General features: G+C 66.4%; 1 protein-coding gene across 5 annotated transcripts in view; it reads right to left on the minus strand.

Annotated features, from left to right (window-relative positions):
- Positions 1–20,376, minus strand: part of NACC2 (NACC family member 2) — a 58,733-nt gene that overhangs the window by 16,919 nt on the left and 21,438 nt on the right. Inside the window, exons 1-2 of one of the 5 annotated variants that reach the window (XM_039859035.1) lie at positions 10,367–10,949; positions 8,117–9,066 (exon numbers count right to left, since the gene is read on the minus strand). In XM_039859035.1, the coding sequence (XP_039714969.1) occupies positions 8,117–9,005 (889 nt within the window). In that variant the 5' untranslated portion in view covers positions 9,006–9,066; positions 10,367–10,949. Of the gene's footprint in view, positions 1–8,116; positions 9,067–10,366; positions 10,950–20,376 lie in introns of those variants that run through there. The other 4 variants (XM_039859039.1, XM_039859038.1, XM_039859037.1 and 1 more) reach the window with 4 other exon arrangements.

The raw sequence follows: 20,376 nt of genomic DNA on the forward strand, positions 1-20,376 counted from the left end.
AGGGGGGACATGGAAAGTATAAACACGAACAAAACGGAGCTGCAGAAAAGATCAGTGAACGTGAAGGGGGAGTAATAGAAACTACTCAACCCAAAGCCTGGACAGGAAAAGGAGAAGCGTTAATAAGTAAACAGAGCCCCGGTGACCTCAGGGACATAAACATGCCGAGCTGAAGTTCTCGGGGAGGGACATACAAATATGTGAAGAAATGACGGCGTGAACACACAGGTCCCGAAACTCAGCAAACCCTAAGCAGAAGAAACGCAAACTACGCAAAGCCCGTCATGAGCCGAGGGGAACACGGCCGGAAAGACAAAGACACGGTGCCCACGGAGGGACAGATGGGAGCGACCAGCTTCCTGCGAGAGAAGATGCAGCCCCGAGACGAGGGAATGGCAGCTAGAGAAAGCAAGAAGCACTGCCAGCCTAGCCATCTGCGTCCAGCAAAAGTACCTTCGGACGTGAGGGTGACAGTGGTCCGGTGAAAACCCATTAATTTTATTAAACGTGAGTTATACTTCGGTAAGCCAGATTCTTCAGAGGAAGACCTTTCTATAATTATGGAATTATAGAAAGACCTTTCTATAATTTTTCAGAATTCATTACTAGTCCATCAGTGGGACCGTAGAAATAATAAAGGCAATTCTTCCAGCAGGAGAGTGATACCAGATCTATGTGAAGTATGAAGAACAAGGTAAACACGTGAGCAAATATAAAAGGGTTTTTTTTCTTTCCCTATTTTAAATGTCTTCGAAAGAAAACTGGACCTCCATATTAAAAAAAATAGACTCTTGGCCCATACCTTACACTTTATACAAAAATTAATTCGAAATGAGCCATAAACTAAGCCATAAAAATCTAGAAGAAGTCTACGGCCACGCCACCCTGAACAAGCCCGATCCCGTCCGACCTCAGAAGCTAAGCAGAGTCAGGTCTGGTGAGTCCTTGGCTGAGAGACCACCTAGGAAGACCCAGTGCTGTGGGCGTAAAAAGTAAAATAAAAAAATAAGGGATCGTAAGCTGACAAGGTCCTCGCCATGGGTGAGGTCAACCAAGGGTTGCCTCGCCTAAAAAGAAAAAGAAAAATCTAGAAGAAAACAAGGAAAAAGAATCCTGTAATCTTGTTAGGTAAAAACCTAAACACCACAGCAAAGCGTAATCTATTAAGAGAAATCACTCATCATTTAACTTCGCCAAAATTTTAAAAATGTCCATAAAAAGCACTATTAAGAGAATAAAAAGAGCTCCGGTCTGGGAAAAAATGTTTATTCATCGCACACCCAACCAAGGACTGCGACCCGCACTGTATAACGAACGCGTGAAATTCAACACCACTCGATACTCAAACGGCCCGATCAGAAAGGACTCAGAGGCCCTCGACCAGAGCAGCTGCGCGACGGCGAACCGGTACGTCAAAGCTGTTCGCTGTCACCAGACACGAGCGAGACGAACGGAAACCACAGCGAGACACCCCGTCCCCTCCGACCCGTGCACGTGGCTGCAGAACAAGACGAAGCCGGGCGCGGACGGGGACGTGGTAGGGCCGAGGACGCTCGTGCACTCCGGTCACCATGCAAAGTGACGCAGCCACTTCAGACAGAGTCTGGGCGACTTCTCACAAAGTCACACACCCGCTTCCCACGGGACCCACCGCCTCACTCCTGAGTCGACGTATCCAGTGGAGCTGAACGGCCGGGGGCGGGTGAGGCCGGTACGCGCCGCCTGCGACGGCGTAATCCACGGCTGCGAGGAGCTCGAAACGGCACGACCTCGGGGACCCGTAACGGGGGAACGAACTCCCAAACGCGGGTACCGCCGCACGACGCGACACCACGCAGCCGTGAAAACGGCGGCCACGAACTCACGCAACCCGGGCGCACCTCCACGCTCCGCGGCCCCAGAGGCCGCGTGCTGCGGGACCACGTCTGAGTGACAGCGGTCGCCGGGCGCTGGCGGGAAGGGGAAGCAGTGACCGCGAAGCGTCCGACGAGGGAGCTCTCAGGGCGAGGACGCGGTTCTGTGTCTCGACCGTGGAAGCGACCGCGCGACGTGGCGTTTATTTAAACGCAGAGAACTCGGACCCCGAAGGGCGACTTTTCCTGTACTTGTCAAAAGCGACCAAACATGGGTGAGAAAAGGTCACTTGGTGGTTCAAGCAAACATGGCGTCACGTCGTAAAGCTTACAGCACGCGAAGAAGTAAATCACGTGACGGCGATCGCACAAAGGACAAGAGGCGGGGGGTGGACGCGCCCGGGCGAAGACTCAAGTGACACGTGAGGACGAGACGGGGCTGAGAAAGTGGCCCGACGCGCTCAGCAACAAACACGCGCCCTCGGCTCAGGCACAGGAGACGCGACCGTCGAGTGAGCCGTGGGGCTAAGCAGGACCAGAGAAAAAGCCAATCAAAAAAGGTGCCGGGGAAACGGGGTTGCGGGGGGCAGGGTAAAAAGCGAATGGCGAGAGGATAGGCTTGAACCGAACCCCATCGAAAATCACATCAACTTACGTGGTCTAAAGACCCAACTAAAAGGCAGACGGACGGCCAGTCTGGATAAAAACGCAAATCTCTCTCGTGTGCGTCCGTAAGAAATGCGCTCTAAGGCACAGGGAGATTAAAGTGAAAAGATGGGGCGCGCTAACGCCATGGAACCCTAAACACGAGGAAGCTGGAATGGCTGCATCGATCTCCAAGTCACTCGGACACGGGGAAGTTCCATGCAAGACACAAGTCGCCACGTCCGCGGCAAAACGGGACAGAATCCCGAATAGCGCTGCCCCTAAAGTCATCGACTTTGCCCTTAAAAACCTGCCCACGATCATCACCGACAGGGCCGTGCGCCCGGCGGCTGGGCCGGCGAACGAATCCTATCGGACACGTAGGAGAGAACGTCACACCGACAACGTCCTACAGAAATAAAGGAGGAGGGGACGCCAGGCGGGCGATGTCCCGACACCGACGCCAGACAGACGCAACGTGGGGGACCCGCGGGTGCCTCGCCGTCACGAACGGAGACGCAGAACCCCCGAAACTCACGGCAAGCCGAACCCAGCAGTACGAAAGCACCGTGATGCGTAATGACCCAGGGAGGCAAGGACGGTCCGACGGGTGAAAATTAACCGATGCAACACGCCGCCTCAGTAAAATTAAGGAGAAACCCGCGTAATCGTTTCGATAGATGGTCCAAAAAATAAACAACAAAAAAATAGCGGATGAATTTCAGACCTCGTTCACGATTTGAAAGAAAAAGGAAAAAAAAAGCTCCGAACACCGGCGCCTGCTGGGCAGCTGGGAGGGACACGGGCGCCTGTCGCGTGAGCCGGCAGCGGCACCTGGGCACGGTGCTCACAGCAGCCCCGCGCCAGGGGCACGTGGGGGACGGTGGCATGTCCACCGAGCAACCAGCGGGACCGAGGACCAACGCTCGACCACATGGATGAATCTCGACACAGCCTGACTGTAAATGGGGAAATCAGGGTCTCCTGCGACGACCCCACGCACGGAGACTCTGGGAAAGGCAAACGGCAGTGGCAAAGAGCACGCGGGTGGCAGGCGGGGCGAGGTGGGGGGCACCCAGGACACTTTCCAGGGGAGCGAGGTGTTCTGTGTCCTGACCGACTGGTCTCGATGGCAGTCAACACGCCCGTCGCCTGCGTGCTTCCCAGCGGGACATTTTATTGCATGTGACACTTTCATAAGCAACAGCGGGAGAGAAAAGGCAGGTCTGGTCCCGGCCAGTCTCAGAGGCATCCTGCGATGAGAGAGGCCAGACTCCGTTTCTGGGACCTTCCAGAACAGCCAAAGGATCCAGGGTGACGGGAAGCAGGCCCAGGAGGGCGGATGGGTGGGGCGCGCGCTGCCCCGCATCTGACGGTGCCCGCGGCTCAGATGGGTGCCCTTCACGCCCACTCCACTACGGCACACAGCTGCACCCCAATAAAACTGGTGTGCGAGCCCTCGGGGCGGTCAGGGGCTCGAGAGGGACACGTGACGCTGCACGGAAGTCCGCCTGGCACCGGCGCCGCACTAGCGGAAGCTGAGGACCAGGACACAGGAGACACAGAGGCCCGTCCCCAGGGGCCCGCAGGAACCAGCCCCAGCCTGGAGGGCCCTCAGGGCGGCTGGGGCCAGCCTCCTGGGTCCTTGGTGGGACAGACACACCGGGATGGCCTACTGGGGCTGCAGGGTGGCCTTAGAAGGGAGAACACGCCCCGGCTCAAGGCCCCCCACCTCCACCTGGGTCCCACCCCAGCCAGGCCAGGGACAAACATGCCCTGGGTCCCGGGGCCCCCCCAGGGGCTGGGCCGGCCTCCAGCAGTGAGGACACCTGAGACCCAGGCCAGGAGCCCACGCGGGGTGGCGGGGACTAGGGTTTGCAGAAGAAACCCGGCCTTCTCCCCACTTCCATGGGGGGCCCCCAAGCGACAGCCTTTGAGCCCTGGGCTGCGGGCAGGAGTGACCCCCGACAGGCACCCCGTCAGCTGAGCAGGCGGAGGCCCTGCTGGGGGTCCCACAGCTGCCAGCCAGGTCTTTCCCGCACCTTGGCCCCCACCTGTAAGAAGGGACGGCAGCAGCGCTGCCCTCAGAGGTGGCACGGGGCCTGGACCGGGCTGGCTCGCACACGCTGCCCACCCTCCAGCCCGGCACACGGGAGCCCAGGGCGAGCCGGGGACAGGTGTGCTGCCGTGTGCCAGGAGGCACTGCGGCGTCTGCCCCGCGTCCGGGAGCTGGCACAGCTGGGCGGAGGCACGAACCTTCCAGACGGTCTGGCACCGCCACGGCCACGGGCCTGTCCCACGGAGCCAGGCCCGGGGCTCAGCGACGGACACCTGAATCCCCCACCACAGAACAGTTCCCGAGGGACAGTGGGCTGACCAGGGAGCTGGCCGCCCCCCGAGGGGCAGGGGAGGCCAGGCCACACAGGGCTGGCGTCCTGGTGCACCGGCACGGCACCCCCAGGGGTCACAGCCCCGGAAAGGGTTAACGTGGCCGCTGGTGGCTGGTGTCAAACAGGCAGGCCCGCCTCGTCTCAGGCACCCACAGGGAGCGACATCTGCCACTGGCATCAGACATCTGCCTGAGCCGGGGGGCGCCGAGCCTGAAGTCAGGTCCCCGCACGAATGCAGGCCCGGGGCGGTGGCACAGGGGAGGCACAGAGGCGGTCAGGCCGCGAGGGGCCCCCCCCGCCGCACGGAACCACGAAGGGGGCCTGGCTGGCGCCAGCACCCCACCCCACAGGCCCCCTGGCTCATCCCCCCGCCTGCAGCCGCACTCCCATGGCTGGGGTGACAGCGGCCACCCAGCCATGATGGAGAACGTGCCCAGAGTCTTCGTCTGTCTCCCCCAGTGCGAGAGCACCCACATTGGCCTCCACTGTTCTCGGCCTGTGGGTACAGGAGAGCACCCCAGGAGCATGGACACCATGGGGCAGACCCCTCACCGCACCTTGAGCCGACACCGACCCCCGTGACCCCACTGCCTTGACCTGCAGACAGACACGCACCAGCTCGCGAGCCCTCGGGAGCTGGAGCAGGGGCTCCCCTGAGCCCCGGAGGCGGCCGGGCCACACGTGCACCCAGCGGAGGAGGCGCAGACAGCCCCACTGGGGGCATCCGACTCGGCCCATTGACACCCCCAGTTGGGGCCTTTGCGGTGGCATCGCTCCTGACAGCAACAAATGAGACTTGAGCCACCGCCCTTCAGCGGGGCCCCGGACGCGTCACCACGGGAGACACGCGGGCGGAAACGGGCGGGAAACACAGCGGTCAGCTCCACACGCGGCTCCTGGGATGAGAGGCCGCCGCGCGAGCCGCCCGCGCTCCTCCACCAGGCGGGGTGAGGCGGGTCCCGCTCAGGGCCTGCTGGTCAAGACTCTCGGAGGTCACCCCGGCCGACTGCTCCCCTGGCCGGTGGGGAAACTGAGGCCATGTCACAGGCTGTGCCTCACGTGGCCCGGGCTCCACCACACGGACGGCCCTGCCGACCCTCGTCGCCGCTCGGACGCCCAAGGGTGTGAGGGGGCCCCGGCCCGGCCCGGCCCACGCAGGGAGCCTAGGGTACGGGGCCAGCGCCCGAGAGGCAGTCAGACTTTGGGGACAGAGCCCCTCGGCCCGCGGCCCCCCCTCCGCTATGACCGTCTTCCCAGCATGCTCGACGCCCAGTGATGCCAGCAACGTCACTGCCAATAACCCAGATTCTAACCAAGAACTCACGCCCCAGCCTCCCGCCTGCCCCACTTACAGGCTCGCGGGGGGAGAACCCGCTCCGCGGCATCCTGGGCCGGTGGGGGCAGGGCCGGCGCCGCCCCGGCCCCCCCGCCCGCTGCCCCGGCCGGCCTCCGACACCCCCGGGAGGTGGAGGCCAGGGGTTCTGAAGGCCGAGGGCTCCCTCTCTTCCCTCGAGGTTGGGTGAGCCCCTGCAGGCACACGGCTCTGGGCCGGGCCGCACCCCTGGCCTCCACGGGACTCAGCGCCTGGTCTGCGGACTGGGGGTGTGGGCTGCTGAGAAGACCCGGCCAAGGCAGGGGGGCAGCTCAGCCTCCCACCCCCCAACCTGGCCTCTCCATGGCCCCCATCCCACTGGCTCCTCGGGAAAGCCAAGGACGCAGGTGGGCCCCAAGTGTCCAGGTGAGGAGCGGGCTCGAGGCCTATCCAGCCGGAGAAGCAGGTGCACTCAGACCGGCTGCTGCACCGGCCCCCACAACCCCAGCACCTGACAGCGTCACTGTCCCAGACGCGCCACGGCCCGAGGCCACGCTGCTGGAGGGGGCGCCGTGAAGGGAGCAGCCCCAGGAGAGAGGGGTGCAGGCCCTGACCCCGCCACAGAGCCCCGTCCACCGGGAGGGCGGGGAGTGCACGGCTCCGTGGGGGTCTGCCGCCCTGGGCCCGCGTGGCCCGCGCTCGGGGGAGGGGGCCCCACCGGCTCTTCCCCGCCTCCCTGGTGGCCGTCACCGCTCGCAGGCTCTCGGACCTTCCCTCTGCCACTAGAAGGGAGCATCGAGTCCAGCAGAGGTGGCCTGCGTGCTGGCACCCTGTGCAACCCAGGCGAGTGTGACGACACGCATTGAAAGCAACGACTTCTAGGGGACGCCCCCTCGAGCCCCGCCGGGGGCGCCCAGGGCAGTGCCTTCCCCGCAGCTCTGAGAGGGACCACGCGGGCCAGCCCAGAGTCCAAGTCCCAGGAGGAAGGGCAGCAGGGTCTGCCCCACCCGGGCACGAGAGCGTGGGAGGCAGCGAGGAAGAGTCCCTGCCCTGTCCCCAGGGCCCCAGCTCTGGATGTCGCTCCCGCGGGTACCACGTGCCCGGATCCAGTCCACTGGACACGGGCCCCGCATGCCAATCAGGGCAGGCAGCGAGCCCGGCTCACAGCCAGTTTTCGGGGAACACAGAAGGCAGGGGGACACCTGATCTGGGGCCCCAGCTATGGGACCCCCTGCTTGGCAATTCGAAAGCGTCCCCGGGGCCAGTGACCCTGTGACGCAGTCTGCAACGCCAGGCCTTTGGAATGAGGGCCTCTCAGGTTTGTAGGTCTCAAACAGGGGAGCCCCCCTTAGCCTGGGGGAGCAGCTCTTTGCTTCAGCAGGCAGTTTCTGCGCCTATCCCTCGGCCCTGGGCCCAGGGAGGTGGCGGCGAATAGGACGGGTCCAGGGGACTCTTCGGCCGCACGGAGAGGCAAGACGGCGCAGGAAGAGGAAGGGCAGAGGGCGAAGGTGGCGGAAATGGGCCGGCTGGACGCTCACGGGGCAGGCGCTTCTCGGGGCGGGACCCTGAGGCCTCGAGCGGGCGACCGACCGGCCTGGGTCACGCGGCACCCTGTGGGCCCTCGGGTGGTCCCTGGCCCACGGAGGCCCTTAATGTGTCCCGCGGGCGGGAGGCGGGCACTGCAGCCTCCAGCAGGTCCACACGGCTGCACACGTTCCCACAGCCTCTCCACTCACCCGGGACCGAGTTCGAAGTCCTCGGCTGAGGCCCTGCGAGGCTGACCTAGGACGGTCCCGCCTCAGGCCTCGGCTCCTGCTAAGCTCACGCGGTCTGGGCCGGGGCCTCCCCGGGCTGTCCCGGCCGCCCGGCGGGCTGAGGGGCGCGGGGCGGGGGGCGGGCGGGCCTCGGCGCGTTACCTGCGTAGCTGCCGGTGGCCTTGATGTACATCTGGCCGTACTGCTCCTCCGCCATGGTGTCGTAGGCCTCGTCGTCCTCCTCGTCCTCCTCGTTGTGGTAGGAGGTGGGGCTGTCGGTGGTGGGCAGGCTGCTGGCCCCCGGGCTTGTCCGCTCCCCCTGGGAGTAGGGCACCTGCTGGATGCTGGGGATGAGGGTGGCCAGGCTGGGCACCCCATAGTAGGAGACCCGGGGCAGCTTGAGAGGGGCCGTGCTGGCGGCCACCGCCGTGCCGGCCGCCACCGCAGTGCCGTCCCGGGGCCCCGACTCCAGCGGGCGCTTGGGGGCCAGGCCCGGGCCGGCGGCCGGCGGCAGCTCCGCGGCTTCGTGCTTCACGCGGGTCAGCAGCGGGATGGGCACGGAGGGGGACATGGCGTAGGGGGGCGCGGGGGCGGCGGCCGGCTGCAGCTGGGTGCACGGGCTCTGCGGGGCGGAGCCGGCGTCCTCCGTCACGGCGGTCTGCGAGTCGCAGTGGGGCGGGCTCACCTTGAACATGGGGTCGGCGCCCCGCTCCACAATGTGCTGGATCTGCAGGAAGCCGGCCGTGTACATGACCACGAGCTGCTCGCTGGCCGCCATGCTCAGCCGGCCCGTGTAGCAGAAGGACAGGATCTGCTGGAAGCAGGCGGGCGGCACCGAGCCCGGCAGCTCGAAGGCGCTCTTGCTGTTGCTGCTGAAGAGGTCGCGGAAGTAGAGGCTGCTGGCGGCCAGCACGGCCCGGTGCGCCTTGAAGGCCTGGCCCTTGACCACGATGGACACATCGCAGTAGAGGCCCAGCAGGCGCTGCTCGTTGAGGCAGCCCAGCACGGTGTTCCCGAAGTTGGGGATCTCGATGTGCAGCATCTGCGACATGGCAGCGGGCACTGGCGGGCGCGCCTCAGGCTCAACGCGGGAGCGGCCCCAGCGGGCGCATCTGCGGGAGAGAGGGCGCGGGGCCCCGCGTCAGCCTCCCGGGCGTCCACGGCCACCTGCCAAGGGCCGAGACCCGAACCGCCCGCTGTGAAAGGCTGAGGGGACACGCCGTGACCCCCGCAGGTCACTGCCACGCGCCCTCCAGCCAGAACTGTCCCAAGGTCTGGGCGACCTTGCCCGCGTGGGGCTTTGGCTGAGCGGAGGGTCAGAGCTGCACAGGATGCGTTCCCGCCGGGGGAGTGCCCCCCGCACTGCCCCAGAGCCCCCCGAGAGAGACTGAGCCCTCGGGACCCAGACGCTCATCTCAGCAGAAGAAAGAACAGAGGCCTGAGCCACTGGGGTGTGTGCAGAGAACTCCACGGAGGACGGACACGGCCATCAACCATCAGCGGAGGCCGGCCGGGGGGGCGACGGCGGGCGGCTCCACACAACTCTCTCCCCAGGAAAGTTAGCAGCGAAGGAGCCAGGAGCCCCTCACAGCTCTCCCCTGGGAGGGGAGCGGCTCCCCCTCTCTGCAGGGCACTGCAGGGGGCCGGGGGGGGAGTCTTTTCCAAAGCTTTTGGTTTCTGGTTTGCTTTCTTTTTCCTCAAAGCAGCCGGCACAGGGCCGCAGGGGGGGCCAGGGCTGGGGGCCCCCAGGGAAGTAAGCTGCAGTGGGGACAACTCCGCGGGGCTGCTCGGAAAGGCCCGGCCACCTCTGCTTCCCTCCCCGTCCTGCAGAGCGACTTCCGGGGCCAGAGGGGCTCTGAGCCGCGCTGGCCACCCCTGCTTGGGGCCCCCACTGCCCAGGTCCCCCAGCTGCTGTCAAGGACCCGCTGTGGGACCAGCTGGGCGCCTGTCACAGCTCCAATCGCACAGACACCCCCAGCCTCCCCAGCTTCCAACCGGCCAATCCCCGTTGGCTCGGTCCCAGCTCAGGTGACTACGGGGGTCACGGGGAGCCCGGGGGAGGGACCGGCCAGGGCTGGGGATGCTGCCGGGCGGGCGCCGGGCGCCGGGGGGCTGGGGACTGGGCTCCGGCACTGTTGATCCGACGCCCGATTCCGAGAAGGGGGGCCAGGACGGTCCGGCCGGAGAAGGCACCGGCTCAACTCCGCAAAGCCAGAGCCCGCACAAAGGGCCACTCTGTCCCGCCGGGGGAAAGTGCGGGCGGCCGCAGAGGCGCCGCCGGCCCGCGGAGGGAGGGCAGAGTGAGGGCAGCGGAGTTGGGCAGGTGGGCGCGCTCGGGGGAGGGCCCGTAGTGCCCCCGCTGCGGAGAAGTTGCCGGTCGGCGGGTGGCACCGGCCAGCGGGGGAGACCTACCTTTGGCCGCTGCCGCCGGTGGCCCCGGCACTGCCCGCTCAGCCTGGCAGGGGCAGGCTCGCCCGCACGCCGGCTGCCCGCAGCCGCCAGCTGCTCCAGGAATGCAGCAAACGGAGCCCTTGGGGTGGGGAGGGCCGCGGAGCCGGGGAGGAGGAGGGCGCGGGGGGAGGGGAGGAGGGGGGGCCGGGAGTGTCGGCGCGGGCCGGGCGGCCGCAGCTCAGCCGCACCAGCCCGGTTCTCCCGGGCAGCGCACAGCATCTAAATGAAGAGGCCGGATGCAGACGGACATCCAGGCGGCTCCCGGGGATGAATAGCTGCCTTTGATTCGGGAGCCCAAGTAAATGCCAGCTCCCAGCCCCGGCTTTAAAAACAGTGGCGTGCCGGTGCCAGAGGAATGCACGGCTCCGGGTGTTGGTACAAGACAGACTTTTGATGACTCACTGCGATGCAAACAAAGATGGCAGAAATACTGTACTGTGCGTGGAGAGACGCTCCGCGGTGCCGGGCAACTGGAAATTTATAGTGCAGTTTTGCATATGAATCGCCCAGTAACCGGCCGCCCTGCCATCCAGCACGGCCCGGGTGTCAAAGCATTTCAACTATTCCAAACAGTCTGCAGAGCTGGCAGAGACGCCCAGGCGAGGGGGCCAGGGGTGGGGCCACAGGGCCGGAGCCGGGTGAGGGAGGAGAGCCCAGGAGGGGAGCCGTGGGGAGATGGAGAAGGGCAGCGAGGGGCAGAGCCCCAGAACGGTGCGGAGGGCACGCGCCAGGCGCCCCTGCCCCCAGCGCCCGCCTTCCCGCTGCTCCCTGGGGACCCCGAGCAGCAAGCCCAGGGGGTCCAGCGCGACCCCCCACCCCACTCGCTCCGGGTACTTACGCCGGCTCCCCAACCCCCCAGCTCAGCACATTTTAAAAAGAACAACTTCGTGGCCGCAACCAGCCCACCCCCCAAAGGCCCAGCCCCAGGCAGGTGGCAGCAAAGACACCGCCCCCCCAGGTGATGGACCGGGCTGGGCTGCCTTTGCAGGCCCGCGGTGTCTGACCTCACTGAGCCTCTCGGGGCAGGGGGAGGCTAAGCACATGGCCTCTCCTGAATGGGGGGGGGGGTGTGGCCTGCCCTGCTCCAGCAGAGAGGTGGGCACCGCGGTCTAGGCTCAAACCGCCACCTGCTGGACTCGCGGCCCGAGGGCAACGCGCCGGCCACCCGGCCTCAGTCCTCCGTCTGCACGGACCCCGGGAGAGCACGGGCAGCCACAGGAAGGGACCAGGGCGAGGCTGGAGATGGCCGAGGGCGGCGTCACCGCCATCGCCCGCAACTTGACCCCGGCGGCGGCACCAGAAAGAGCCAGCCGGGCGCGAGGTCGGCGCCTCCCCGTCCAGGCCCGTGGGCCGCGGTTCCGGGGCCGGATACGGCGCTGCTGGACGGGGACAGGAGGACGGCAGGTGAGGGGCCCTGCCCGAGCAGCGGCCGCGGAGGCGCCCCGGCCGATGGACGCTGGCGAGTGACGCAAGACCAGGGCCGTGACTGGGCGCTGTCGGGAGGGGACCCCACTCGGCCGCTCTGACGACCCGCGGGGCTGTCGGCGAGGACGTGGGGCTCGAGGCCCCCGCTGGCCCCCAACACGCACAGCCGCCATCTCGGCCCTGACTGCAGGCCCAGGCCGGGCCCCTCACCCGCACCCGGGGGAGAGAAGCAGCGAGGACCCCGCGGAGCCCCCACACCAGCCTGGCCCGCGGTTTGGCAGGCTTCGGAGCGAGGGCCCCGCGCACAGCACCCTGGGTCGCACCCCCGACCGCTCTGGCCCTCGCTACCCTTAGGCAGCTGCAGCGTGGACAGGACGCCTGGGTCTGCACGCCGCCCCCTGGGCGCTCGGCCAGCCAGCTTTATCCCGGCCCCGGGCTGGGCTCTTGGAAGCTCCTGCCGGAAGCCCCGTCAGGCCCCCCAGACTGGCTGTTTCGCCCTGGGGGCCCCCCTTTCCTGGGGCCTAGGAGAAGCTCCATGGCCCCAAGACGAGGGGCTGGGGCCTCCGGGCGAGGGTTGGGGGCACCGCCCCACATGCGCACCCCTCCGCAGAGCGGGCCAGACGGACGCAGTCTGAGCCTACGTGGGAAAACAGGACAGCAGCGGCCGAGGGACGGCAGGACGGTGGTGGACGGAAGAGCGGGGGCGACTCTGGCCCGGGAGCAGCCCCGGGGACACAGCCCCCCGCCGCCCCTGCGTGAGCCCCTCCCCCACTGTGCCGTGCCCCGGCCTGGTACCGAGCTGCCACCACCGTCAGGCCCTGCCTCAATGCCACCTCCTCGGAGAAGCCCTCCAGGCATGGGGAGGGCGGGTCTGCCCAGTGCCTAGTGGGCATCTAACCTAATGCCGGACACAGCCAGGGGAGGAGGCTGGGCTGCCCACAACACACAGCGCACTGCGGAGGGCCCCCCCGACCAGCCCCCTCCACAGGCCCACGGCTCCCACCACCGGGAGCCTCCCAGAGAGTAAATGGGGCCACCTGAGCCAGACAGGGGCTCACGTGTCATGAGAGGGTGACCCAGCCTGGCCAGAGTGGGCAGAGGCCAGCAGAGGTGTGCTGTGCAGGCCAGGGGCTGGGTCCCAAACTCAGAGCAGGGACACAGCTCGAAGCCCTTGGGGCCGGTCCCCTCCAACAGCAGGTCCTCGGTCCCGCTAGGCACCCCCCGACATGCCAGGCCTGGCCTCAGCAACGTCACGTCCCTGTCTCATGGCCTCAAGCGAATGACACCGCCCCCAAGCCGCTGGGCCGTCAGTGGGCCAGGCGCGGCCGTGGGCAGTTACCGCAGGTGGAGGGAGAGGATGTGCTGGAGCCCGGCCCGCTCTGCGCCCAGGTGAGCCGCACCAGATGGCTGTTACCTGCGGTGACCCGGGCAGGGCTGGGGGCGGGGGGACGGCGGTCCAGGGCAGCGTCTCTGTCGGCCTGCGCCTGCATTTCAGGGGCCTCCCCCCGCCCCAGAGAAGGGACCATTATTCCCCAGGAAGGTGACAAGGCTGTCTGGGTCCCCAGGGACTGGGGACAAACGGTGCCACCACCATGTCCTCACGCCACCTGTGCAGGCAGCGGCTGGCGCCCCGAGGCCCAGCCCACGGGAGCCGCATGCCAGCTGGTTTCACGTTGCTTTCTTAGAAGCCTCGCTGGGGCAGGAACAAAGATGAACCTCAGGAGAAAAGGAAGAAATGCAGGCTCCGTTTACGAGCCCCGGGCCACGGCGCAGAGGGCCAGGGGCCTGGGCCGCTCAGGGCCACCGGACGGCGGGGGTGCCGGGGGTGCCAGGGGTGGCCGTCTGCCCAGGAAGGGAGGCGCCTCCTCGCCGTCCGGCCTGGGGGCCCAGCTCCGCGTGGCCACCTTGTCCCTCTGTGCCTCTGTTTCCCCAGCCCGCCCCCCAGGCAGCACCCCCCCTTCGGCCTCCCTGCACAGGGGGAGTCGCTGTGCCCCTCGCTTGCAGAAGGTTGGGAAGGGCCAGGCAGAGTGCCAGGGTCCCCAGCTTCGCTCACCCGGCCACCCTCGAAGCCACTGCTCCACAGGAGTCCCTCCCCTCAGAGTGCCCAGCAGAATGGAACCCCCCTCGGGAAGCCCCTGCTGGTGCCTCAAAGCAAGGGCCTATCCCCTCAGCCATGCCAGCCTCAGGGGGACACCCCACACAGACGGAGACCTCCTCCAGAACGAGAAAGTGTGTGGTCGGCAGGGGCATGGGGGGGTCTCCTCCCTGGACCCTCCCTCTGGACGGTGGCGTCCAGGCCCTGGGATTGTGGTTGTCAGCCAGAGTGTCTCCCAGTTGTCCGCCCCCTGCAGGCAGTGTGCCCCTCTACAGGACAGGGGCAGGGGTACTAGCCCAGGAGCTGCAGACGTGCACACACAGACGCACGCACACACACGCACAACACATGCACACACGGACCGAGGGGCCCACCAGGGCCCAGAGTCCCACAGAAGCCCAGCTGGGACCAGCCCACCGCTCCCCACCCTCCTGGGCCCACCCTGGACTCCCACCAGCTCCCTGGGGCCAGGGCACGGCCGGGCGGAGGAACGCAGCGTTTAATTTCTGCAGGATCACTACCAGCACGGGGTAGGGAGGCGAGATAAATTCAATTCAATTAAATTATTTTGCAGGATTTAATTTGACCAATCTAATAAGAGACCTGGACCTCGGCGAACGCACAGCCATTAAACACATCACAGCAGGGGAAGAAGACAGGCAGGTGCACCAGGGAATATTCTGGCAAAAGGAAAGGGAACCGCCCCCCGCCCCACCCCGGTCCCAGGCAGGGGCCGTCACTGCCCGGCCAAGCCCTGCCATGTCGGCAGAAGCCAGCAACACCTCCCAAAACTCAAGGTGCTCCGGAGTTTGGGGCACGGCCCCAGCAGCCACATCCCCAGGCTGGTGTGTGGCAGGCGGGCGGTCCCTGTGAGTCAGCACACGTGAGCCCCTGGGGTGTCGGGAATACGCGGCTGCTGCCGAAGGTCGGAGGGGAGGCTCGCGCTGGCCAGCGGCCCGCAGAGTGAGTGGCCCTGCCCGGGCTCCGGTTACCTCACTGACACCCTGTCACCCGCCCATCCCATCGATGCTCTGGCTTGGCAGGGGAACAGAGCAAGGGGGGCGTGGCCAGAGCTGGACCTTTGGGGGTCAAGGTGCCCGTCTGCATCAAAGCTGCCCAGCCCAGGCGTGCGAGGTCCCCAGGGGGCTGAGTGCATTAAACTTTTAATGTGCCATAAAGCAAAGCCGGGCCCCCAGGGGCCATGGCGCTAATGGAAAGACTAGCTGGCCAGCAAGCGCCAGGCGAGAAGAAGCAAGACACCAGGGCAGGGTCCTGGCCAGGAGCCCCTCCCCGTGGTCACAGAGCACTGTCATGTGTCCACACCCCAAAGCCCACCCCCTCTGCGCGGGTGTGGATGGGGAGGCCTGAGCGCTGAGGGCCAGTTTCCTGCTGAGGCCTGGGGGCCAGGATCTGACCCCACCGCCCCTGCCCTGGCTTCCCGCTTCCAACACCCATCACCCAGTCAAGCTGCGGTCATCGACAGAGCAAACAGGCACCCCGTCGGACAGAGGACCGCCTGCGGCCCAAGCCTGCCCCGGCCCAGCCCGCTGCAGAGGAGAGGGTCTGTGTAGACCGCCCGCCCCCCGCACTGTTCACAGTGGTCCTGGGCTGGGGCCCGGCTCCGGACCCGCCCCAGCTCACCGGGTCCCAGCCTGGGACGCAGATGCAGCGAGGCCTGCTGCGTCCAGCCAGGCGCCTGGGCAGCCTCCGCCCCAGACCGCTGCCTGGAGCGGCACCCAGCGTAAACGCCGGTTTCAACTGCACTAGCGAATGTCTGCCTGGAAGCTTTTCTCCCCAAACACAGAAGGGCAGCGCGCCAGAATCGGCAAATTCAGACGTGCGCTCCTCAGCTCTCCCCACGGCACCCCCAGGAGGCGGCCACCTCAGCCTGGGGACAGGGCTTCACCGTCTGGCACCCCCTCCAGCACCCCCAGGACCCAGGGCACCCAGGCCACCAAGAGCCAGACCTGCTGGCCGCAGGATATGGGGCTGGGCACAGCTGGGCAGACGCTCCATCGGCTGGGGCGGGGGCCCCGCGTCCCGCAGCACGTGGCCTGCGCAGTGAGCTCTCACGAGCGCCCGGTCTGGGAGTCTGTGCGCCGGGCTGAGCCTGGGATCGGGGGAAATGTGCAGCCTCTGACCTTTCTGACGTGACGCTGCCCACCGGGCACGACCGTCGCCCCCTCGCCAGCCCCCCGCCCCACACTCTCATGGTTTGGACTTAAATGGCGGGGGGCGGGGGCGGGGGCGGGGGGGACAAATAGCATAAACCTGAAGAAACAGCAGTGGCCCCTCGGAGACGGTGCTGGCGTTCGAGGAACGGCTCGTGCACGAGCCCAGCCCAGGCCCCCCCAGGCCCCCCTCCAGCCCTGAGGCCCGCCACGTCCACACGCTGGCCACGGAAGGGTTCCAGGAGGTTCTAAGAGAATTAGGCAGCGTTTTGAACAGAGCCGACAACCTCTCACCCGTATTTGTAATTTAAATAACGTGAGCTTGAGGAGCGTCTCCCTGGGGCACCGTTTAATAACTTAAAAAGCAAGCTCCTCTCCGGTGCGCACGGAAGGCGCCCTCCTCCCTCACCGCTGAGGCGGTCCCCCCAACCCCACGCTGGGGGCCGGTCGCTCGGAGGGGCAGCGCTGAGCACAGGGGCGGCCCAGGCCGAGCCCCCAGGAGCCGGACTCCCCTCCTCAGCCCCACGCGGCCCCTCACTCTCCCCCTCCATGGGCCTGCGGGGTCCCAGGGCAGTGGGCAGAGGGGGCGGCGGGCGGCGGGCGGGCGTGCCGGGCCTGTGCCGGTCACGGTCACCCGCTCCTCAGCGACAAGGCCTCCACACACTCCTCTTAACATTCAGAGCTGCCCTCATCTGCATACCGCGCCATAAATAGTCGAGGTAAGACACAAAGCTCCCTGCGTTTCTAATTATGCTTAAAAACCTGATGTAAATCAGACCGACACAGAAACACTAAATCAGCCACTGGGGGTGGGGGGGGGCATCCAATTACATGGAGACGGGGCCGAGGCCCCCCTGGCCTGGAGCTGGGCGGCGAATCCCAGGCCACACCCACCCAGTTCAGTGTGGGGCAAGGAAGACACCGGCAGCACCTCAGGGACCCACCACCCCCTCCCCTGGGGCCAGCCAGCCCATCCCACCTTCTCCCGAGGGGCTCCTTCCCTGCCCGGGACAGCCCGCCACCCACCCCACACAGGTGCCCGGCTCCCGGGCTCCCCCTGGCCACACGCGGGTCACCTCTCGGGCAGGGATTATCTCCATCTTCTTGTCCAGAGGGGCACCCGAGGGTGGCACAGGCTCAGGTCTCAGGGCCCCTGTGGGCTGGACTACAGCTGCGACACCCAGTGAGCCTGAGAGGGCACAACCAAGGTGACCAGCCCCGCGCTCAGCCTGGCCTCAAGCCCCACAGGCCAGCGGGCACCGCCTCTGCCCTCTCAAACAGACCCCAGACACCCGGCGCTGGTCCTCGCCCCCAAAGGCAGCCAGGACCAGCGCAACTTCCGGCCCAGGAGCTGGGGCTGGCGCACCCCACTCCACCTCCGGGGCCACCTCAGGGGACCCGCAGGAGGCGCAGGCCCGAGTGACACGGGGGTTACCCTGCTCTGCCTTTAGAGAGACGCAGAGATGCCTGCCTGCTGCCCGCATCTGCCTGGCATGGCGCCCAGACCTATTTTTAAGCCCATTTACTAGAAATCCCACAAATTAAAGGAAATACGAATAATGCAGTAAGAATCCTGGGGGCCGAATAAAAGCTGCACATAATTGCCCTCGCGCTCCGGCGTGAGAATCTTAACCACAAACCCAGATCTCCCCGAAGCCCGTGCGCTCGGAGGCGCATTACGCGGAGGGGGAGAGGGCGGGGGGGAGGCGGGGAAGGGGCGGCGCGTGGGGATCGTGGGGATCGGAGGCACCTGGGCTCACCGCGGGCCATAAACGGCGACGACTGACACGGAAAGCAGAGCACAAACCGGGTGCCCGACTTTATGGCCCAGGGCGTGGCCGGCGGCGTGGCAGGCGGCACGTTCTTTCTGGACGGTGGGTCCGGGCTGCGGGCGGGACCCCCTCCCCTCCCTATGCGGGGTGGGGGCACCGGGCTGGGACAGGGACCCTCCCTCGGGCTCAGCTCCAGCTCCCAGCCTCACTTGCTGGTTTACACGGGCAGCAGGGGGGCCAAGCCCAGAGGGGGGGGCTGTGGACGCCCAGACTCTCCAGAAACTGAGGCCCGGGCAGCGGCCAGCGGGACAAGGGGCTCAGGGCTCACACTAGGAAGGGCCAGGCCCCTGGGACAAGCTGGTCAGCCGAGAAGAGGGGGTGAAAGGCCCTTCCGTGGGCCCCAGAGCACGAGGGCCCATCCCACAGGCTCCCACTGGCCGCACCTCAGAGGTGGTCAGGACCGAGGACAAGCGGCCAGGATGCTCCTGGGGCGGAGGCACTGGACGCTCCACTGAGTGGCCGCCACGTCCCCTGGAGCCCTGGGGCGTGACCTCACCTGCCCACGGGCCTCTGGGACCGCAGCCCCCTGCTTGTTCCCACCTGTCAGGGGCCCCTGCGCCAGAGCCCGCCCCCCGCATCCTGGAAGCCCCCCCAGACCAGCAGCCCCAGACGCACTGGGCCCCCAGAGACTGGGCTGGGGGCTGCACACGAGTGTGAGTGTCGCCGGGAGACGCCCCGGCCTGAGGTTAGACTGTTCGATGTGCACTGTCACAGGGTGGGGACGAGGCCTCTGGCGTGACCATGTCCTCGAATGGGACGGACCCTCCCCTCAGTGGCTGGAGGGTGAGGAGCAATGCCAGGTGGGCCGGCCCCTCCCAGACCTGGTCCCCAACCATCCAGCAGCCTGAGGACGTCAGGGGAGCCACAGCGGCAGGTGGCCCCACAGCCCGAGGGAGCTCGTGACACCCAGGCACACCGGAGCGGGTCACGTGCTGCCTCCAGCCACTCCGACCCACAGTGGGCACTGTGGCCGGCAGCTCCGAGCACCGGGCACTGCTCCGGCCAGGGGCTCTTCCTCGCCCTATGGAGCACGAGGCTGATGCCGGCTCACCAGGGGCCCTGGCCTTCAAGTGTCACCTGGGCATTCAGCCTGCAGGACGGGCTACAGGGAACAGAGCAAGAAAGAGCCAGCAGAGGCAGGACAGGGGGAGGTGGGGTCACGGCGGGGTCAGGGGGCGAGCCCAGGCCACCCCTGGGGTACAGCCGCTGGCCGCAGCACCGCCAGGGGAGGCAAAGGCGACACAGAGAATCACCCAGGCTCCGGACAAACAAGCAGCAGGCCGGGCAGGGAGCGAGCTCAGGAGACGCACACGCTGACCCCGGGCGGGCGGGGGCTGCTCAGGGAATTTCAAAAACTTGGAACTAAAGCAAACTGTCGACGGCTCATCGCTTGGCATCGCAGGCAGCACGGTGTGACCCGCCACCCCCGGGACCACCGGTCAGCCACGGCCGCGAGGACCGCCATGGTTCGCCTTCCCCGGGCTCTGTCCAGCTCCGGGCAGACACACCCGTCTCGTCCAGGAGACAACATGATTTCTCTGCGCAGAACGGACCGCCCCAAAGACCCTGAGTCCTGCAGCAGGACGGCAGCCAGCAGCCGGGTTCCGGTCGAGCCTGGCCGGGGACGTCCGCTCCCCGCCTCCGCCGGCCCCTTCACCTTGAGTGTGGCACACGCCCGACACGCTCATGGTCCGTTTGTGCGGGGTCTTGTTTGTAACTTCTCAAACTGAACTCGACAGGTGCCCAGGTGGACGCCCTTGCAGAAGGCACTCAGGCTCGAGCTCACCCCGCGAGCCTCCACCTCCCTACGCAGGCCGAGGGGGCAAACCCAGGCGGCGGCGGCCCTCCGCCTCGGCCCTCCGCCTCGGCCCGCCGTCTTGTTACGTGGACGTTGTTTATTTTCCTCCCAGGGACCGCCTCTGTTTCTGGCCGTCGGCCAAGCCTGTCCGTCCATCTGCATCCTGTCTAACTCATGGTCTGGGCCACGTCCCTTTCTCACGGCGAGGACCGGGTTGGGGCAGTCGCCAGGACCATTGGGCTGGTTTCGGCCATGCTGTCCAGAGCACCCGAGACCCGAGAGCCAGTGAGTGAGGGTGGTGGTGGCTGTGACCACAGGAGGCTCTGTAGGGTGGACAGAGTGATCAGCTGTTTCTTCATCCATCAAAGGAAACAGCTCGAGTCCCCTGTGAAGGAAACCGACACTCGGAGACACGGGGCGGTGAGCCCCCTGCCCCCCGTGTTTACTTCCCGCCTGTGGCCGGAGCATCTGGACAGAGAGCAGCCCTTCCTCACACGGAGGTGGGATGTTTCCTGCCTCTCTGAGAGTCTCTCAGGGACCTGTGCCCTCAGGAGCCAAGACGCAATCGGCAACTGTACAAATCAAACGCGTTTCGAATTCCCAGAACGGAAAGACACGGAACCTCTAATATTTTTAATGACCTGGCATTT

The sequence above is a fragment of the Pteropus medius genome, unplaced genomic scaffold (assembly GCF_902729225.1).
Source record: "Pteropus medius unplaced genomic scaffold, Ma_sr-lr_union100, whole genome shotgun sequence".
Classification (NCBI taxonomy): domain Eukaryota; kingdom Metazoa; phylum Chordata; class Mammalia; order Chiroptera; family Pteropodidae; genus Pteropus; species Pteropus medius.